The 18986-nt window shown below is 43.6% G+C and overlaps 1 protein-coding gene across 1 annotated transcript in view; it reads right to left on the bottom strand.

Annotated features, from left to right (window-relative positions):
* hydin (HYDIN axonemal central pair apparatus protein) overlaps positions 1 to 18986 on the bottom strand; it is a 1231368-nt gene that overhangs the window by 1116983 nt on the left and 95399 nt on the right. The window contains exon 5 of the mRNA XM_038807144.1: positions 2523 to 2642. Within this exon, the coding sequence (XP_038663072.1) occupies positions 2523 to 2642 (120 nt within the window). The remainder of the gene's footprint in view (positions 1 to 2522; positions 2643 to 18986) is intronic.

Below are 18986 nucleotides of genomic sequence, written 5' to 3'. Positions count from 1 at the left end.
AAAAACAAGTAAGATAAACACACAGAGAGCTTGAGAAGAAACTGGCAGCTAACATAAAAGTGATCCAAAATTTGTAGACATTTCAATCGTAAAAGAGTGGTAAAAAAGGGGTGCGGCCAATTAGTACCAAAAAGGAGCAAAACATAAGAAGGTAGGCTACATGATTGAGGTTTTAAATGAATAATTTCCATCTGTCTTTATCAAAAAAGAAGGTACTGCCCAAGTCATAGTGAAAGAAGAGGTAATCAAAGACCTGGAGGGCTTGAAATTGAGAAGGAGGTATTGGATAGACTGTTTGCACTTAAACATCAATAAAGCACCAGAACCAGATGGGATGTGTTCAAGGATACAGAGTGAAGTGAGAGTGAAAATTATGGACACTAGACATAATTTTCCAGTCATCCTTTTATCCAGGTGTTGTGCCAGAGAATGAGAGAATTGCTAATGTTACACCTTTGTACAAAAAGGAGGCAGAGATAAACCTGGCAATTACAGAGCTTAACCTTGGTTTTAGAAATTATAATTCAGGACAAAATTGATAGTAACTTGGACAAATGTAGATTAATAAAGGAAATTAAGCATGGATTTGTTGAGGACAAATCGTTTTTAACTAACTTGCTAGATTTTTGATGAGGTACCAGGGAAGGTTGATGAGGGTAACGCTGTTGATGTGGTGTACATTGACTTCAAAAAGTAATTTGATAAAGTATCACAAATAGACTAGTGAGCAAAGTTAGAGTTCCCTGAATAAAAGGAACAATAGGAAGATGGGTATGAAATTGGCAGAGTGACAGGTGAGAATGGTTAGTTTGACAGGAGGAAGATTTGAAGTGGAGTTCCCCAGAGATCAATGTTAGAACCCCTAATCTTCTTGATATATAACAATGACTTATACTTTGGGTTTCAGGGCAAATTTTTAAATTCTGGTCACACAAAACTTTTGTATTGTGAGCTGTAAGAGTGTAGTGTAGAACTTCAACAACATAGGCTGGTTGGTAAAACGAGCAGACAGGTTATCAGAATAAGCAGGCAGGTTGGCAGATGGAATTTAATGCAGCGAAATGTGAAGCGATTCATTTTTTAGGAAGACTGCAGAGATTAAGGGTGAGATTCTCTGGCCTTACCGTGGCATGTTTGCCGCTGTCAGTAGAATTTCTGAGTGAATCCACTCCACATTGTCAGGAAACTTGTGGCAGGGACTGAAGGATTCCGTCGGCATGAATAGCCAGAAGGTCTCACCCCAATATAAAATAAAGGGTACAATTCTAAAGGAGGTGCAAGGGAAGAGTGGGCGAAAGTGTTTTTCACAGCAAGTGTCAGGATCTTCAATGCATTGCATGAGGGTGGAGTGGAAACAGGTTCGATTGAGGCATTCAAAAGGGAATTAGATCTTTATCTTAAAAGAAACAAAATTCAGAGGTACAAGGAAAAGGGTGAGGTATGGTACAAGGTGAGTTGCTCTTGTAGAGAACCAGCTCAGACACAACAGGCTGAATGGCCTCCATCTGTGCTGTAACCATTGTACGATGAGAGATTTCAGTTAGTGGGATGTTGGAGAAGCAAGGGTTGTTCTCCTTGGAGAAAAGGTTAAGAGGAGATTTGATCAGAAGATTTGATTTGATTCATTAAAAAAGTGATGAATAAATATCTGATTGAAAATGAGATTGGAGGATATATATGTGCGTAATGTGTGCACAAATGAACAAATCCTCCATGTAAATTATGGTTCCTATGCAGGTGTGTTAAAGTCAGTTTGTCTTTTGAGGGTAGCAGGGGTAGTAGTTGAATATAGAATATGAGAAGTTGGAGGCGCATTTTGTGGTTTTGCTTCATTTACTTTCGAGATGATACAACATTTATGTACAGCCTTCCCTCAAGAAATAAAACGTCTTGTGTTAAGATCATGATTAGATAGATCGCATGTGACCTTAAATTTAGGGGAGCTGGTGGTGTAGTGGTATTGTCACTGGATTAGTAATCCAGAGACCCAGGTTAATGCTCTAGGGACCTGGGTTTGAATCCCACCATGGCAGATGGTGAAATTCGAATTCAATGATAAAAAATATTGGAGGTCTAATGAAGAGCATGAAAGCATTGCCAATTGTCTTAACAACCCATCTCGGTCACTAATGTCCTTCAGGAAAAGAAATCTGCCAGCCCTTACCCAGTCTGGCCTCCATGTGACTCCAGATCCACACATCGATGCGGTTGACTGTTAACTGCCCCCCACTGAAATGGCCCAGCAAACCACTAAGTTCAAGAGCAATTAGGGATGGGTAACAAATGCTGGCCCAGCCAGCGATGCCCACATCCCAAGGACGGATTTGAAAAAACAAGTTTCTCTCTCTACTTTTGTTCCCAGACCTGTTGAGTTTTTCTAGCATTTTCTGTTTTTATATCAGATCCAGAAACCACAGTATTTTGCATTTATTCAAAAGTGAAATTTCTTCATTGCGTGTGTTCATGTAAATACTAGAGAGACCTCCCCACTGTTTTTCTAGATCCTCTCCAACATTCCTTACCTGATCATGATTCCGCAGAATCAACGGTACCTCGTAGGTTTCACGAGGTTCATAGTTCTGAAAGATAATTTCTGACGGAAATGGCTGAAAAAGTGGCCGGTCGGTGTCCAACATGGAGATCTGAAGAGGAAAACAAAGCAAACATTAATTTCTACCAACTAAATGGCAATTTGTAAAGGTCTCTCACTTTAATTAGAACCACAGGATACTTTGCCAATCTTCCATTCTGCCCTTAATACAAAAAGTTAATGGAATCATAGAATCATAGAATCCCTACATTGCAGAAGGAGACCGTTCGCCCCATCGAGTCTTTGAAGGACCACCCTACCTAGACCCAATCCTCCACCCCATTCCTGCAGCCCCACTCTAAGGGGCAATTTAGCATGGCCAATCCACCTAACCTGCGCATCTTTGGAGCACCCGGAGGAAACACAGAAATGGGGAGAATGTGCAAACTCCACAATCATCTGAGGTAGAATTGAATCCGGGTCCCTGGGGCTAAGAGGCAGCAGTGATAACCACTGTGCTACCGTGCCACCCCAAACAGATTCAGTAAACATTGTAAATATTTACAAATCCAGCATTTTGTATCTCGGACTTCATGTTTCAGCCAGGCCTTAAAATAATGGAAGAGTTCAGAGGAAAGATGGAATTTGTGACAGAGGCCAATATAACATAGATGACTTAGACATAGAAGCTTTCCCATGTCTCGTTACACATGAGGCAAACTAAGCATGTGCTTCTTTATGTTTCTGTGGCTAGTTTCTATTGAAACAGGTCACCAGTGGAGTACCATTCCACTTCAAACATGGCTGACCAGGAGACTCTCACACCCTTTGCACCTGCCATAAGAATTTAGGCCCAATTTACAAGTCAGTCCTGTCAGGTCATTCCACTGTGGAGTGCAGCATAAATGATACAAGTTCCATCATAATGGGCTGGATTTTCAAGGATTCAGGGAGACTCCCTGGAAGAGTGAAAATGGTGACCACACCCAATTCCAGAATTCCTGACCCCATTCCCAGGGTTTCTAATTTTCCGGAGTGCCCTTTAAGGGTGCAGGCTCAATTAGGTCACGAGCCTGCACACTGCACTCTCGACCTGGCCGGTTCCATTGCAAGGTTTGGCAGGTCCAAGTGCTCCACCAGTTTCATGGATGCTGATTCATAGCGCACCAGCAGTGTCATGAACAATAGTCTGCAGGAGGGAAGCTTTTAAAAGGTAATTTCAACAGTCGTCCCTATTCCCCCAAGCCATGATATGTGCCCCACCTCCATGACCCTCATGCCCCCACGCCATGATATATGCCCCGCCTCCATTGTCCATCCTATGATACTTCATGCCAACATATGGCACCTCCATGCCCATTTACCCACTATACATTGTATAGGACCAATGGACTCTATAGTGACATCAGGATGTGCAAAATAAAAGCTTTTAAAAAGTCCTCCATTGGTTACTTTCCACTTTCATCATAAAACACCATTTTACTTCAGGCCAATAAAAGTGTCAATCATCCAAATCTTTTAAAGTATCAATAGCTGACCCTGCAAGCACTTGAATCCTCGTTATCTAGTGTTAATACACATTGTGCAATTGACAGAAGAGATCACAGGGCCATATCTGGCAATCAAACAATGTTTTCTCTGAGGTATAGGTGTTTCAGTAACCTAATGGATGCCTGGGCTCTCAGCCAAGAAAATATAATGTGGCTTACCTGAGGTTCAGAATCCATTAGCATACTGAAACCCCTGAGCCCAAGTGAAATAATTGCTTGATTGACGGTTCTGGTTCTCTAATCGCTTCTGTCAATTGCACAATGTTTATTTGCACGAGATAAAGAGATTTCAAGCACTTGCCGTTTTCAACAATACTAAAGGGTTTGGATGATTGACCGTTTTATTGCCCTGGAGTAAAAGGGGGGATTTTTAAGAAAGCCGAAAAATTTCAATTAATTACTGTATTTTTAGACAGATTATTATCGCAATAGGGTACATTGGTTCTTTACAGTGCACAGTGGGTGAGTGAGCATGGAAGTGCCATAACTTGCCGTGGGAGTATGAACGGCCATTTGGGGTGGATGGGGACATGTCATGGCATTGGAGACATGAGGGGGTGAATAGAAGGGCATAAGGTGGCATGAATGGGGCAGCGGAATGAGTGTGCGGTAAGGGACCATGAAGGGTGAAGACCAGAAGGCTTATTACAATGCCGGACCAGACTCCCAACAGTGGCAAGGATACTGGACAGAAACCCCAATATATATTTAAATTTTGTATACCATAATATATTTTTTAAATAATCTTTTTTTGTCACAAGTAGGCTTACATTAACACTGCAATGAAGTTACTGTAAAAAGTCCCAAGTCACCACATTCCGGCGCCTGTTCGGGTACACTGAGGGAGAATTCAGAATATCCAAATTATCTAACAGCACGTCTTTCAGGACTCCTGGGACAAAACCGGAGCACCCGGAGGGAACCCACGCAGACATATGGAGAATGTGCAGATTCCGCAGTGACCCAAGCCGGGAACCGAACCTGGGACCCTGGCGCTGTGAAGCAACAATGCTAACCACTGTGCTACTGTGCTGCCCACTGCAAGGAAAGGATACTTCACTCCAGGAGTAATTTCATGAAGAAATAGGGATAGGGTATTTTAAAACAAACTTTATTGCTAACAGAGTATGATTTTTCTGTACACACCCCTCAACTAACAAGAGTAACTTACAATCACTTCCTTTATTATGTATCTTATGAGACATCAAGGTGGCACTGGGGTACCTAGGTTTTCATTTATGTTTCTTTGGTATAAAAAAATGACTATCCAATTTTTCTTTCTAATTTTTCAATTTACGGGAAATTTTTAGCGTGGACAATCCGCCTACCCTGCACATCTTTGGGTTGTGGAGTGAGACCCACACAGATACAGGGAGAATGGGCCGGGTCAAAACGGGACCTCGGCGCTGTGAGGCAGCAGTGCTAACCACTGTGCCACTTGCTGCCCTACGATCCAATTTTTATAAACTAAGAATACTTATCTTAGTTAGAAAAGACACTTTGATCGTAATTCTCATTTCCTATACAAAATAATGTGCAAGGAGCTCTATTTTTTATTGCTGGCAAACTTCTTCTTTTTGCAGATTCTTTTCCACCATCTCTCCCTTTCTTAAAACAGAGATGAGGAGAAATGTGACTTTGCTCAAAGGATCGTGAATCTGTGGAATTCACTGCACCAGAGTCTGGTGGATGCCGGGACATTGAGTAAATTCAAGGAGGAGGTAGACAGATTTTTAATTAATAATGGGTTGAAGGGTTATGGAGAATGGGCAGAAAAGTAGAGTTGAGGTCAAGATAAGATCAGCTATGATCGTATTTGTTATAACCCACATGAATCTTATGGGGTTGGGATGATTAACTACCCCATGGGTCTTGCGGAATAAGAGCTCCCCCGATAAAAAGGCATGGGACCGTTAACAATCTCTGTTTATGGGCAGCACGGTGGCGCAGTGGTTAGTATTGCTGCCTCACGGCGCCGAGGTCCCAAGTTGAAACCCGGCTCTGGGTCACTGTCCATGTGGAATTTGCACATTTTTTGCAAACCCCGTGTTTGCGTGGGTTTTGTTCCCACAACCTAAAGATGTGCAAGCTAGGTGGATTGGCCATGCCAAATTGGCCCTTAATTGGAAAAAATTAATTGGGTACTCTAAATTTTAAAAAAAAACAATCTCTGCTTATGTATGAATACAGTCGGCCAGTAAGGTACAGACAAGAGAAGACCCAGTAGGGAATTACTGGAGCTGCAGATAATCGTAATTGTACAATAAAGTCCATTTTGCTTTGACCTGATCGGAGTGGACTCTTCATTGCCCTTACAAAAGTATTGAATGGCGGAGCAGGCTCAAGGGGCTACTTTGACTCCTCCTGCTCCTGGGCCTTATGTTTTTATGTATGTTCCTATGTTCTTTTGCAGGATTCCATGTCTTCCAATACTTCATGGGAAACAGCCTCTAAAGAATGGCTCTAAAGTAGAAAGAGAGAATGACTGTTATTGGGATTTTCTCTTATTCCTTAAGATGTGACAAGCAGTAAGCTCCTTATTCAGCACAGAAAAAATAGTGCCTGGGCTTTGAAGAGGCAAGCGATTGTCAATCCAAGGGGTTATTGTCGAATTACTTATTGTGCTGATGTTTAGTCTGTTGGAACCAGTGCCATTTTGCACAGTCAGAAGTTTGTTGGAGAAAGGCCAATGTTATTTTCCAAGCTGTAGACACTGAAGTTGGACCGATTCAGGAGGACAAAATTTTACTACTTGGAGCCAGCAGTTGAAGAAAAGGACCACGAGACCAAGTTTTGTCAGGACACGAAGGTGGTGGTGCAGTTGAAGGAAAACCCAAAGACTGGATCTGGGAAGAAGTGATAAACAAATAGAATATTGTTAACACTGTTTCTGCTATTTTAAGGTCATTAAATGATGAGAACCAGCCATACAGTGCACATGGTCATTACAGAAGGTTCAGATAAAGGTGACTCTGGTGGATCCACAGAAACAAGACTAATGGGAGAAGGTTGTAGAGCAGTGTGCCATTTTAGTGAAGATTATACCCGTACAACTTGTGTTGAGTGGGAGCTTCTGAGAATCGGTGATTAAATCCTTGTAGAAAAGGAACTGGAATTCCACCTGAACGCGACTAAAATCTTGCAGGGCTTCGTAGCTGAAATTTATGCCATACACGGTGAGTGGGCTGCCTGATAAATCTGTGAAATCTATTGTTGCTGTCTCTGCTATTTAATGTGTAATTCATCATTTATATTGAATGTGATTTGCCTGTCAATTCATGTTCAATTTATGTCAATTTGGGTTTTATGGTTAAAGTAAAGTTATGAAACGTTTCCTTGGGTCGTTCAGTAAACTAATTTCTTTCAGCTTATTGATCTCCATTGGGGTGTGGATCCGAACACCACAAAAAGTACAGGTGAAAAATGGGTGGACACATAAGCAGTTTAACTTATGTATGAATACAGTCGGCCAGTAAGGCACAGACAAGAGAAGACCCAGTAGGGAATTACTGGAGCTGCAGATAATCGTAATTGTACAATAAAGTCCATTTTGTTTTGACCTGATCGTAGTGGACTCTTCATTGCCCTTTCAAAAGTATTGAATGGCGGAGCAGGCTCAAGGGGCTACTTTGACTCCTGCTGCTCCTGGTTCTCATAATCTTAAAACTTGATGATTAGGAAGAAGGACCATGTAACTGAGGTACTTGAGGGATGCCGGTGCAATGGAGTCAAAACCCAGCACAAGTCAGTGCCTTCCGAGACAAAGCATTGGTGGTGAAGCATGCACAATTGGTAAAAACACTGGATACATGCTTTCTGTCGTAATAAATATCTTTGTTCAAATACTAGAAAATGGATACCACAACTTATACTGGCGTGACATCTTTAATGTAGCAAAGCATCCCATGGCACTTCAGAGGAGTGAACTCAGTCTGAATTGGACATCGTGCCACATGGGAAATTTGGGCAGATGACCAAAAACTAGGTCAGGAGGTACCTTTTAACAAGTGGGAGGAAAATAGGTAAAGAGGCAGAGAGGTTTTGGGAGAGAATCCCAGAGCTCAGGGTCTTGGCAGTAGAAGGCATGGCTGCTAATGCTGGAGAGATTAAAATTGGAATTGTTCAAAGGCCTAAATTGAAGCAGCACAGATATCTCACAGAGTTGTAGAACTGGAAGAGGGTAAGGAGATGGGGAGGGGTGAAAACCATGATAGGACTAGAATATAAAGATGACAATTTCTAATTCCAATCAGTTCACATTTTATCAGGCTAAAGTGAACAATTAAAAGACCTAGATTACCCAGATGCTTCTGGGTGAAGGGTGATCCCAAGTTCTATCCCCGGTTTATGTTGTATCAGCTGATTTCAGTCACAGCGATAAAAGTTGTGATACAGATAGTGCTGGTGCCCGGAGTTTAAGTCGGACAAAATTAGCCAAGATTCCTATTTATCGCCCTGTTTGAAGTTCACTTTTGTGAATGAGGGAAGGATGGATATCACGTCTGACGGTCCATTTCCTGAATGGCCAATCAGCAATCACTGTTTAGGGTCACACATTTAGAAAAGTTAATAGAAGTTAACCAGTAGTCATGGAACCAAACCCAAGAAAAGAGATGAGAAACTTATAGAAAAGAGTGGCCGCGGAAGAACATAACAGAAATAGTTATTGATCAAATCCATCCCACGCATAGGTAAGTACTTCTCAACATTTCTTATCTTTAGAAAAATAATTTTTAAAGTTAGTGACAGGGAATAAAGGCCAACAAGCCTCACAAGTAAAGTAGTAAATAATAGCTCAAATTTCTCTGTTAAAATAATGGTGATGTTAATGATGTAATCTCCGACCAGGAACAGATGAGTGGTGAACTCAAAAATCCACAATTTGCAGACCGAGGGGCACCATTCCACCCCTAGCTTCTGGTAAACTGCATTCTCACCGTCTACCTCATCATTCAAATGTTTTGAATAATATGAGTTTATGTATTTGCACAGAAGATATAGAGGGGTACGATGGTACAGTGGTTAGCACTGCTGCCTCACAGTACCATGGACCCAGGTTTGATTCCAACCTTAGGTAACTGTCCGTGTGGAGTTTGCACATTCTCCCCCTGTCTGCATGGATTTCCTCCAGGTGCTCCAGTTTTCTCCCACAGTCCAAAGATGTGCAGGTTAAGTGGACTGGCCATGGTAAATTGCCCCTTAGTATCAAAAAGGTTAGGTGGGGTTAAGGGGCCAGGTTGGGGGAATGGGCCTAGATTGGGTGCTCTTTCAGAGATCATTGCAGACTCGATGGGCTGAATGTCTTCCTTCTGTACTGTAGGGATTCTATGATGTGAAATAAATACAGCACAGGTAGTTAATCAAGTCAAGCTAAGGTTGCCACCACGGGCAATATGCTCCCTTCCCCTGCCTGCCCCCACATCCTCTCATCTCCCAGCCGGTCTCCAATGGACCAGGAAAATTCAGCTCGTCGCATTAGTCCTGGAGGTCTTTCAGCTGTTGCTTGAGGCGGTCCTAGAGGGGTGCCGGCACCCGACGCGGTGTGTGAACCACAGGGGTGGCATTTGGCTTCAAAAGGATTTTATATCGGTATGAGAGTGTGCCCATATCTTCGAACATGCTATGGTATTGCGCTATGATGTCATCGACTTGAGCCTGGAAGTTATCATCTGGCGAGGCTGTTGCCTGTGCGGACGACATGGTGTGAACCTGCTGCACAAGGTTCAGGAGTTTGCAGGCCCGAGCACCGAGCAGGGAAGCTCTGTTGGTTCCTACGATTTCAAATCGCAGCGTTGCTTTTAATGACCTACTGGACACCGCAAGCTGGCATGCGCCACTGGCAGCAATGGCATTGCCATTGTAGTCGAGGAGCTGGCAGGCCGGTAGAAGAATGCTTGGTCTGACGCGGATGGTGTCGAGGTCAGACTTTGAAATGAGGTTAGCTGAAGCGCCGGTGTCCAGCTTGAAGCGTATGCGAGCCTTGTTAACCGTAAGGGTGACACACCACTCGTCGTCCGGATCAATGCTCAGGATTGGGAGTTGTTTCACCATCGTTGAGAAAGGCAGCGCATGCTTAGTGATGATGCCCACCCGGAATGGGGATTTGAGGCCCTCAGCATCGGGATCTGGTGGACTGTCGGGGTCGGAATCTGTCACGGGCTGCTGTACTGATCGTACGCTCCTGCGCTGTGGCTGGGATCGCTGTGTGCTGGGCAGTGGAGCAGATCTGCAAAGGGCTGCGTAGTGGCCAAGCTTGCCACACTGGAGACAGCGTTGAGATTTTTCCGGACATTGCCGCTTTAAATGGGCGGAGCCACAATTGGAAAACGTCATGACGCCGATATCAGGATGTTCCGTGCGCCACCGCGCATGCGCAATGCGGTCGAACTTGCACGGGCTGGTCGTCGGTCTCGCCGTCCCCTTGGTCATGGCGCGCATGCGCTGGAGCCCGGGAAAAGCGCGCAAAATGGCCACTCTCATCCAGACTCAGGCCCTGCATTTGTTTGATGGCCTGTACTCGTTCTGCCTCGTGGGGGTTTAGCCTTCCCGTTTCTGCCGCCTTGATGTGGGAGTACCGGTTGTTAGCGAGCTCATGGAGGACGCAGGTTTCGATAACGATGGTACGGGTGAGCTTAACTTTTAGGAGCTGATGGCGAAGGGAATCGGAGTGGACCCCGAAGACGATCTGATCCCGGATCATGGAATCAGTTGTCGGGCCATAGTTGCATGACTGCGCGAGGATGCGGAGATGGGTTAAAAATGACTGAAAAGGTTCATCCTTACCCTGAAGCCTCTGCTGGACAACGTGCCGTTCAAAGCTCTCATTGACCTCAATGTCACAGTGGCTGTCGAACTTCAGCAGGACTGTTTTAAACTTTGTCTTGTCTTCGCCTTCAGCAAATGTGAGGGAGTTGTAGATGTGGATAGCGTGGTCCCCGGCTGTAGAAAGGAAGAGCGCGATCTTCCTGGCATCCGATGCGGCCTTGAGGTTGGTGGCTTCAAGATAGAGCTGGAACTTCTGTTTGAAAATCTTCCAGTTTGCACCGAGGTTGCCGGCGATGCGGAGCTGCGGAGGAGGGCGGACGCTGTCCATGTTACCGGATGGCTGATCGCTGGTCAAAGGCAGATTATCTCAAGGTAGGTCCGTCAAACTTCAGCATTACTCACTGGTACCATGATGTGTTGGGTAAGCTGGGTCTATGTGGACTGCGTTTGATGCAGTGTAGAGAGAGACAGGCTTCCAATACTTGAAGAGAAGCAACATGATTTTATTGAACAACTAACATTAATACATGCTTAACTGTGGGTTGACACTATGCTGACTTGACTGGAGACCTGAGGCTAACCTGACCAGACTAACTGACTACCACATGGTGTTTGTTCTAGCTGCTGCTCGCTAGCTCTGTCTCTCTCAGAGGCTGGATCCCGAGAGAGCGGGAAAACTGGTGCCCTCTGGCTTTATAGTGGCCGTGTCCTGTCTGATGATTGGCTGCTGTGTTCTGTGTGCTTACTGGTCGGCCTGTGTGTCAATCACTGCCTGTCTGCACTCCATCATATACCTGGATGTATATTATGACACATGCCACATAGAAAAATTCAAAAGCCTAAAAATGTTTAAGAGCTAGTCTAACAAACAGCAGATGCTGCCATGAAAACATATTGGTCCCTTGCTTTGAACTCAACTGATTTCATTCAGTTCTATTGACAAAAGCTTGAACCTTTCTCAACTCAAGTCACCCTGTTGGTGCCTGCTGTTTCAAAATAGGCGGCTCAGAGAGGGGGAAAAATGGTCTCTTCGCATGAACACACTTTATGACCTTTCATATTTTCCATCATTAATCGTGCCATCAGTTGAGTGCGTGGCAGTAAAAATTACTGCAAGAAATATATCCCCAAAGCAAGGGATGAAATAAGGGGGGCTCTGCAAATTATTTTACAATCCTATCTGACTAGAAGCACTGGTGGATTGCTAACATCGTACTGTTATACAGGAAGGAAGGGACAGACCAACTAATTACAGGTCAGTCAACTTAATTGCGACAATGGGCAAATTATTGGAAAAGAACTTTGAGGTATAGGATAACCAATCATTTAGAAAGGCACAGATTAATCAAGGACAGTCAGCGCGGACTGTTATGGGCAAATTGTGTCTGATTAACTCAACTGAATTTTTAAAAGGTGTTAACCAGGCAGCACGGTAGCACAGTGGTTAGCACTGCTGCCTCACAGCGCCAGGAACTTGGGTTCAATTCTGGCCTTGGGTGACTGTATGGAGTTTGTACGTTCTCCCGTGTCTGCGCAGGTTCCCTCCGGGTGCTCAGGTTTCCACGCAATGTCCAAAGAAGTGCAGGTCAGGTGGGGTTACAGGGATAGAGCAGGATGTGGATAACGGTAGGGTGCTCTTTCAGAGGGTCAGTGCAGAAGCAATGGCCCAAATTGCCTCCTTCTGCGCTGTTGAAATTCTATGGTTGATGAATAACATGCTTGATGTAGTTAGACAACATGGATTTTTGCAAAACATTTGACAAAGTCCCACATAACAGATTGGTCACAAAACTAAGAGGGATTCAAGGGTAATTAGCCAGTTGAATCCAAAATGTGCACAGTGGCAAAAAGCAAAAGGCTTTTGCTTGGTGGGTAGTGTTATGACTGGAAGGATATTTCAAGTAGGGGTTCAGTACTGGGTCCCTTGTTCCTGCTGGATATCAATGATTTAGATTTACATATAGGTGGCATGATTAGGAAGTCTGCAGATCATGGCAGCAAGGTGGCACAGTGGATAGCACTGCTGCCCATGGTGTTGAGGACCCAGGTTCGAATCCTGGCCCTGGCTTACTGTCCGTGTGGAGTTTGCACATTCTCCCCATGTCTGCGAGGGTTTCACCTCTACAACCCAAAAAGATGAGTAGGGTAGGTGGATTGGCCACACTTAATTGCTCCTTAATTGGAAAAAAATAATTGGGTACTCTAAATTTATAAAAAAGAAAAAAAAGTCTGCAGATCTTAAAAATTGAGGAAGATAGCTGTGGACTACAGGAAGGTATCAATGGCAGTGTGTGGTGGCAGATGAAAAGCAGGAAATAGAATTTGATTCCAATAACTGTGAGGTAATATATTTGGCGAGGACAAACAAGGTAATGGAGTACACAATATGTGCTTGAATACTGAGAAATGCAGTGGAATAGAGGGGCAATAGAGAACATGTCCACAAGTCCCTGAAGGGAGCAGAGCAGGTAGATAAGTTAAGAAGGCATATGGGATGTTTTTCATTTTTTAAAATGAGACACTGAATAATAGAGTAGGGAGGGCTAGGCCTGAACTGTATAAAACATTTGTTAGGCCACAGCTACAGCACCAGTTCTGGTCTGGTCGCTGCATTATAGGAAGAATATGATTGCACTCAAAAGGGTACAGTGGAGAGGGCATTTCCAGGAATGGAAACTTTAGTCAGAAGGAACAACTGGATGGTCTGAAATTGTTTTCTTTGGAACAGAAAGCCTGAAGAGAGATTAACTGAAATGTACAAAATGACAAGAGGCCTGGATATCTATTTACCTCTACAGAGGTCAATAACCAGCAACAATACATTACTGCCACCCGCCCCAACAGCCCTCAACCAACCCATACACACCCTGGGGCAGCACGGTAGCATTGTGGATAGCACAATTGCTTCACAGCTCCAGGGTCCCAGGTTCGATTCCAGCTTGGGTCACTGTCTGTGCGGAGTCTGCACCATCCTCCCCGTGTGTGCGTGGGTTTCCTCCGAGTGCTCCGGTTTCCTCCCACAGTCCAAAGATGTGGTTTCTATAAATCAGGACTCGTGTCCTTAACCCTTTCATTCCTAGGCTCATCGGAGTAGATTCTGAGCTACATTTTGTAAGGAAAGGGTTTTTTTTTCTTCTCACACTGTACTAGAGGGTAGCAAACTGGACTCAATCTCCTCGACCAGCAGGTAAGTGATTTACTGGTTACTAGTAAGTAGTTTTTCCTTTCATTTTCTCTTTTTCTCTTGGCATTGTAGTTGTTGCTGTAAGTTCACTTAAGGGTTTGGGCATGGCAGGAGATCCCAGAACCATGTCATGCTCCTCGTGTGTGAGTGGGTGCTCAGGGAGGTATCCACTGTCTCTGGCTCCTTCACATTCAAGAAGGAGTGACCAGCTACAGCCCCCTGTTAGACTGCTTGACAGCTCAGGAGCACTGGATGGACTCATTTTGGAGCATCCACGATGCTGAGGGAGTCATGGATAGCACATTTAGCGGGTTGGTCACACCACGGATAAAGAGTGCTGAGGGAGATAGGAAATGGGTGACCACCAGACAGAGGAAGAGTAGGAAGGCAGTGCAGGGGTCCCCTGCGGCCATCTCCCTCCAAAACAGGCATACCGTTTTGGATACTGTTGAGGGAGATGGCTCACCAGGGGAAGGCAGCAGTAGCCAGGTTCATGGCACCTGCTGGCTCTGCTGCACAGGAGGGCAGGAAAAAGAGTGGTAGAGCTATAGTGATAGGAGATTTGATTGTAAGGGGAGTAGACAGGCGTTTCTAGGATGCAAACGAGGCTCTAGGAAGGTATGTTGCCTGCCAGATGCAAGAGTCCTGGATGTCTCAGAGTGACTATAGGACATTCTAAAGGGGGAGGATGAATAGCCAGCTGTCGTAATGCATATAGGCACCAACGATATAGATAATAAACGGGATGAGGTCCTACATGATGAATTCAGGGAGTTAGGAGATAAACTAAAAAGTAGGACCTCAAAAGGTAGTAATCTCTCGGGATTGCTGCAGCAGTGTGTACCATCCACAAGATGTACTGCAGGAATTCATCAAGGCTTCTTGGACAGTACCTTCCAAACCCATGACCACGACCAACTAGAAAGACAAGGGCAGCAGATACCTGGGAACACTACAACCTAGAAGTTCCCCTCCAAGTCACTCACCATCCTGCCATTGAAATATATTGTCGTTCCCTCACTGTCACTGTCAAGATGCAGTCATGATGAGTCAGTGCTGGAGGCAGTGAACTTTTAAGATAGTAAATGGGAAGCCGATCAAGTGAGCTGCTTTTCCCTGGAAGGTGTCAAGCATCTTGAATATTGCTGAAGCTGACAATTATCCAGACAAGTGGATAGTATTCTATCACTCCCTGACTTGTATTTTGTAGATGAAGGAAAGGTTTTGGTGAGTCACGAGGTGAGTAACTTGCCACAGAATACCAAACTTCTGACTGCTCTTGTTGCCACAGTATTTATATGGCTGGTCCAGTTCAGTTTCTGTTCAATGTTAATCCTCAGGGTGTTGGTAATGGGGGATTCGGCAATTAGAAGCACTGGATGAGAAGGGGAGATGGTTTAAACTCTATCTTTTGGAACTAAGTGTATCACCTCCAAATGTGCAGATTATACAAAGCTGGATGGGAGGGTGAGCTGTGATGAGGATGCAGAGATGCCTTCGCGTGATTTGGACAGGCTGAGTGGGCATATGCAGGGCAGACGCAGTATAACAAGGATAAATGTGAGGATATCCACATTGGTAGCAAAAATAGGAAAGCAGATTATTACTTGAATGAGTGTAAATTGAGAGAGATGGATACTGAGTACGACCTTGATGTCCCGAAAGGAAGCGCAAAGGTACAGCAGGCAGTAAAGAAGGCAAATAGTATGTTGGCTTCTACAGCGAGAGTGTTTGAGTATAGGAATAGGATGTTTTCCTGCAATTGTACAGGGCATTAGTAAGGCCACACCTGGAATATTGTGTTCAATTTTGCTGTCCTTATCTGAGGAAGGATGTTCTTGCTTATAGAGGGAGTGCAGCGCATGGTTTACCAGGCTGGTTCCTGTGATGGCAGGACTGTCATATGGAAGAGAGATTAAGTTGGTTAGGATTATATTCATTGCAGATGAGAAGAGTGAGAGGGGATCTCATTGAAACATATAACATTCCAACAGGATTAGACAGGGTAGACTCAGAATGTTCAGATGGTTGGAGAGTCCAGAATTAGGGGCCATAGTTTCAGAATAAGAGGGTAAACCTTTACGAACTACCACAGCAAGTAGTTGAGGCCAAACGTTGTGTGATTTTAAGAAGGAATTAGATATAGCACTTGGGGCTAACGGGATCAAGGGATATGGAGGGATGGTGGGATCAGGATGTTGAATTTGAAGATCAGCCAGGATCATAAGAATGGCGGAGCCTCCTGCTTCTATTTTTTACGAATATTTCTACTTGTTATGGGCCAGGGTTTGGAGAACACACCTCCTTACTTTCTCATGAGCGACCATGGGGCACCTTATCAAACGCCTTACTGAACTCCATGTATAACATCAACTGCTCTACTTCATCTACACACTTAGTACTCCTCAAAGAACTCAATCAAATTTGTGAGCAAGACTTACCCTTCACAAATCCATGTTGACTATCCCAGATAAGCTGCATCTTCTCAAATGGTCATTAATCCTATCCCTCAGGGCCTTTTCATTAACTTACCGACCACCGAATTAAGACTAACGGCCTATATACCAGGGTCAATCCTATTCCCTTTTTGAACAGAGGAACACAATATTCTCCACTCTCCAGTCCTCTGGCACTATCCCCGTGGACAGTGAGGACCCAAAGATCAAAGCCAAAGACTCTGAAATCTCATCCCTTGCCTCCCAAAGAATCCTAGGATATTTCCCATCTGGCCCAGGGGACTTGTCGACCCTCAGGTTTTTCAAAATTGCTAATACATCTTCCCTCAGAACATCTACCTCCTCCAGCCTACCCTTCTGTATCACACTCTCATCCTCAAAAACATAGCCCCTCTCCTTGATGACACTGAGGAAAAGTATTCATTCAACGCCTCTCCTATCTCTTCTGACTCCATGCACAAGTTCCCACTACTGTCCTTGGCCGGCCCTAACCTCACCCTGTTTTTCATGTCAAATGGCATAACTTTGAATTGGTATATACTATCTGGAGTCACAAAAGCTGAAATCTCCTTCGCCCTTTTGGATAAAGGTAACTGCCAGTAACCTTTAAGTAAATCCAGTTGGAAATAAAAGCTGATTGCCCCACTTCTCAATGCAGTCCTCCAACGTGGGATAGGATAAGAGTCCGTTCTTGTAACTGCATTAACCATTCTATAGTCCACACACAACCGTTGGGTACCGTCTGGTTTTGGTACCATCACTATGGGTGAGCACCATTGGCTGCAACCTACTTCAATTATGCCATTTTTAAACATACTCTCAATCTTTTTGTTAACCTGTGCCAATTTTAAAGGGTTAAGTCGTTATGCATGTTGTTTGATTGGAATAGTATTTCCAACATCTACATCATGTATAGCCATTTTAGTACTTCCCAATTTATCTCTACAAACTTACTCATGTGATATCAATAACTCTTTCAGGTCAGTCAGCTTTTCCTGTGGAAGGTAACTCAAAAATTTATCCAAATTTCAAAGAACATCCTCGTTTTCCAATTTAACTGGAGGTGTGTCAAATTCACAGTCATCTGGATTTGGTTTGTCACTTTGAGTTAGAATCATTAAAACCATCTTTTTCACTCCTTCCCTTTCAAATACCTTTTAAGCATATTCACAGGGCACACTCGGTGAGGTCTTACTTCTAATCTGGTGGTTTTTACCACATAATTCACCTCACTTAATTTCCTTGTCAATCTGGATAAGGTCACAAAACCTTGCTTTTAAAGGTTCACCTACCACTGGTAACAACACTAAAACCTTATCTCCACTGGCAAACTACGAACTTTGGATTTCTTGTCCCGCGACCCGTTTCATCACATGGTTGTGCAACTTTTAAATGTTGTCGCGTCAATTCACCTGCTCTATTTAATCGTTCCCTAAAATTTGACACGTAATCCAACAATGTAAGTTCTGATTTCTCACTCCCCAATTTTCCTTAATCAATTTAAGTGGTCCTCTTACTCATGACCAAAAATTAGTTCAAAGGACTAAATTTGGTGACTCATTAGGTGCATCCCTAATTGCAAACAGCGTGAATGGAATTCCTTTATCCAATCATCTGGATAATCTTGACAATAGCACTGAGCATTATCTTAATGTCTGACGTCCACCTTCTAACGCTCCCTGCGATTCTGGATGGTCCGCAGTTGATTTAAATTGTTTTATCCTAAACTATCCATAACTTCTTTGAATAACCTCGAGGTAAAATTTGATCATTGATCCGATTGTAATTTTGTGTGGGTAGTCATATCTAGTAAAGAATTTAAGTAACTCCTCCACAATCTTTTTAGCTGTAATATTACGTTACGGAATGGCCTCTGGAAACCTAGTAGACACATCCTTATAGTCAAAAGATATTGATTCCCACTTTTTGTTTCAGGAAACAGTCCTAACGAAATCAATTAGGAACCATTGTAAAAGGTTCCTCAAATGTTGGAATGGGGTATTAAGGGCAGTGGTTTTATCACTGTTTGAGGTTTCCCTATCATTTGACATGTGTGACATGATTGACAAAATTTAACTATATCTTTCTGTAGTCCAGGCCACTAAAAATGTTTTTGTATTTTAGATTGAGTTTTCCTTATTCCCAAATGACCTCCCACTGGTACCTCATGTGCAACTTGCAATACCTCCTTTCTATATCCTACCGGCAATATTACTTGATGAACCTCTGCCCACTTTTCATCCGTCTGCTTATGTAAAGGTCTCCATTTTCTCATCAAGACATTACTTTTACGGTAATAACACTCTGGTATACACTCAGATTCCTCTTCCGTATATCCTTTCTGATACATCCGTTTTATTTCTACATCTTTCTGTTGTAACTCCAAAAATTTTCCTGAACTAAAATATCCGCCTCATCCTCCACCTGTTCTTGTTCTTTTTCAACTATCTGATCAATAATCGTTTCTGATAATTGCACTTCACCTTTATCTTCACTCTCTG

This window comes from Scyliorhinus canicula, chromosome 9, assembly GCF_902713615.1.
Source record: "Scyliorhinus canicula chromosome 9, sScyCan1.1, whole genome shotgun sequence".
Lineage (NCBI taxonomy): Eukaryota > Metazoa > Chordata > Chondrichthyes > Carcharhiniformes > Scyliorhinidae > Scyliorhinus > Scyliorhinus canicula.
The sequence above is the reverse complement of the archived record's forward strand: the minus strand, read 5'-3'. Positions and strand labels throughout refer to the sequence as shown.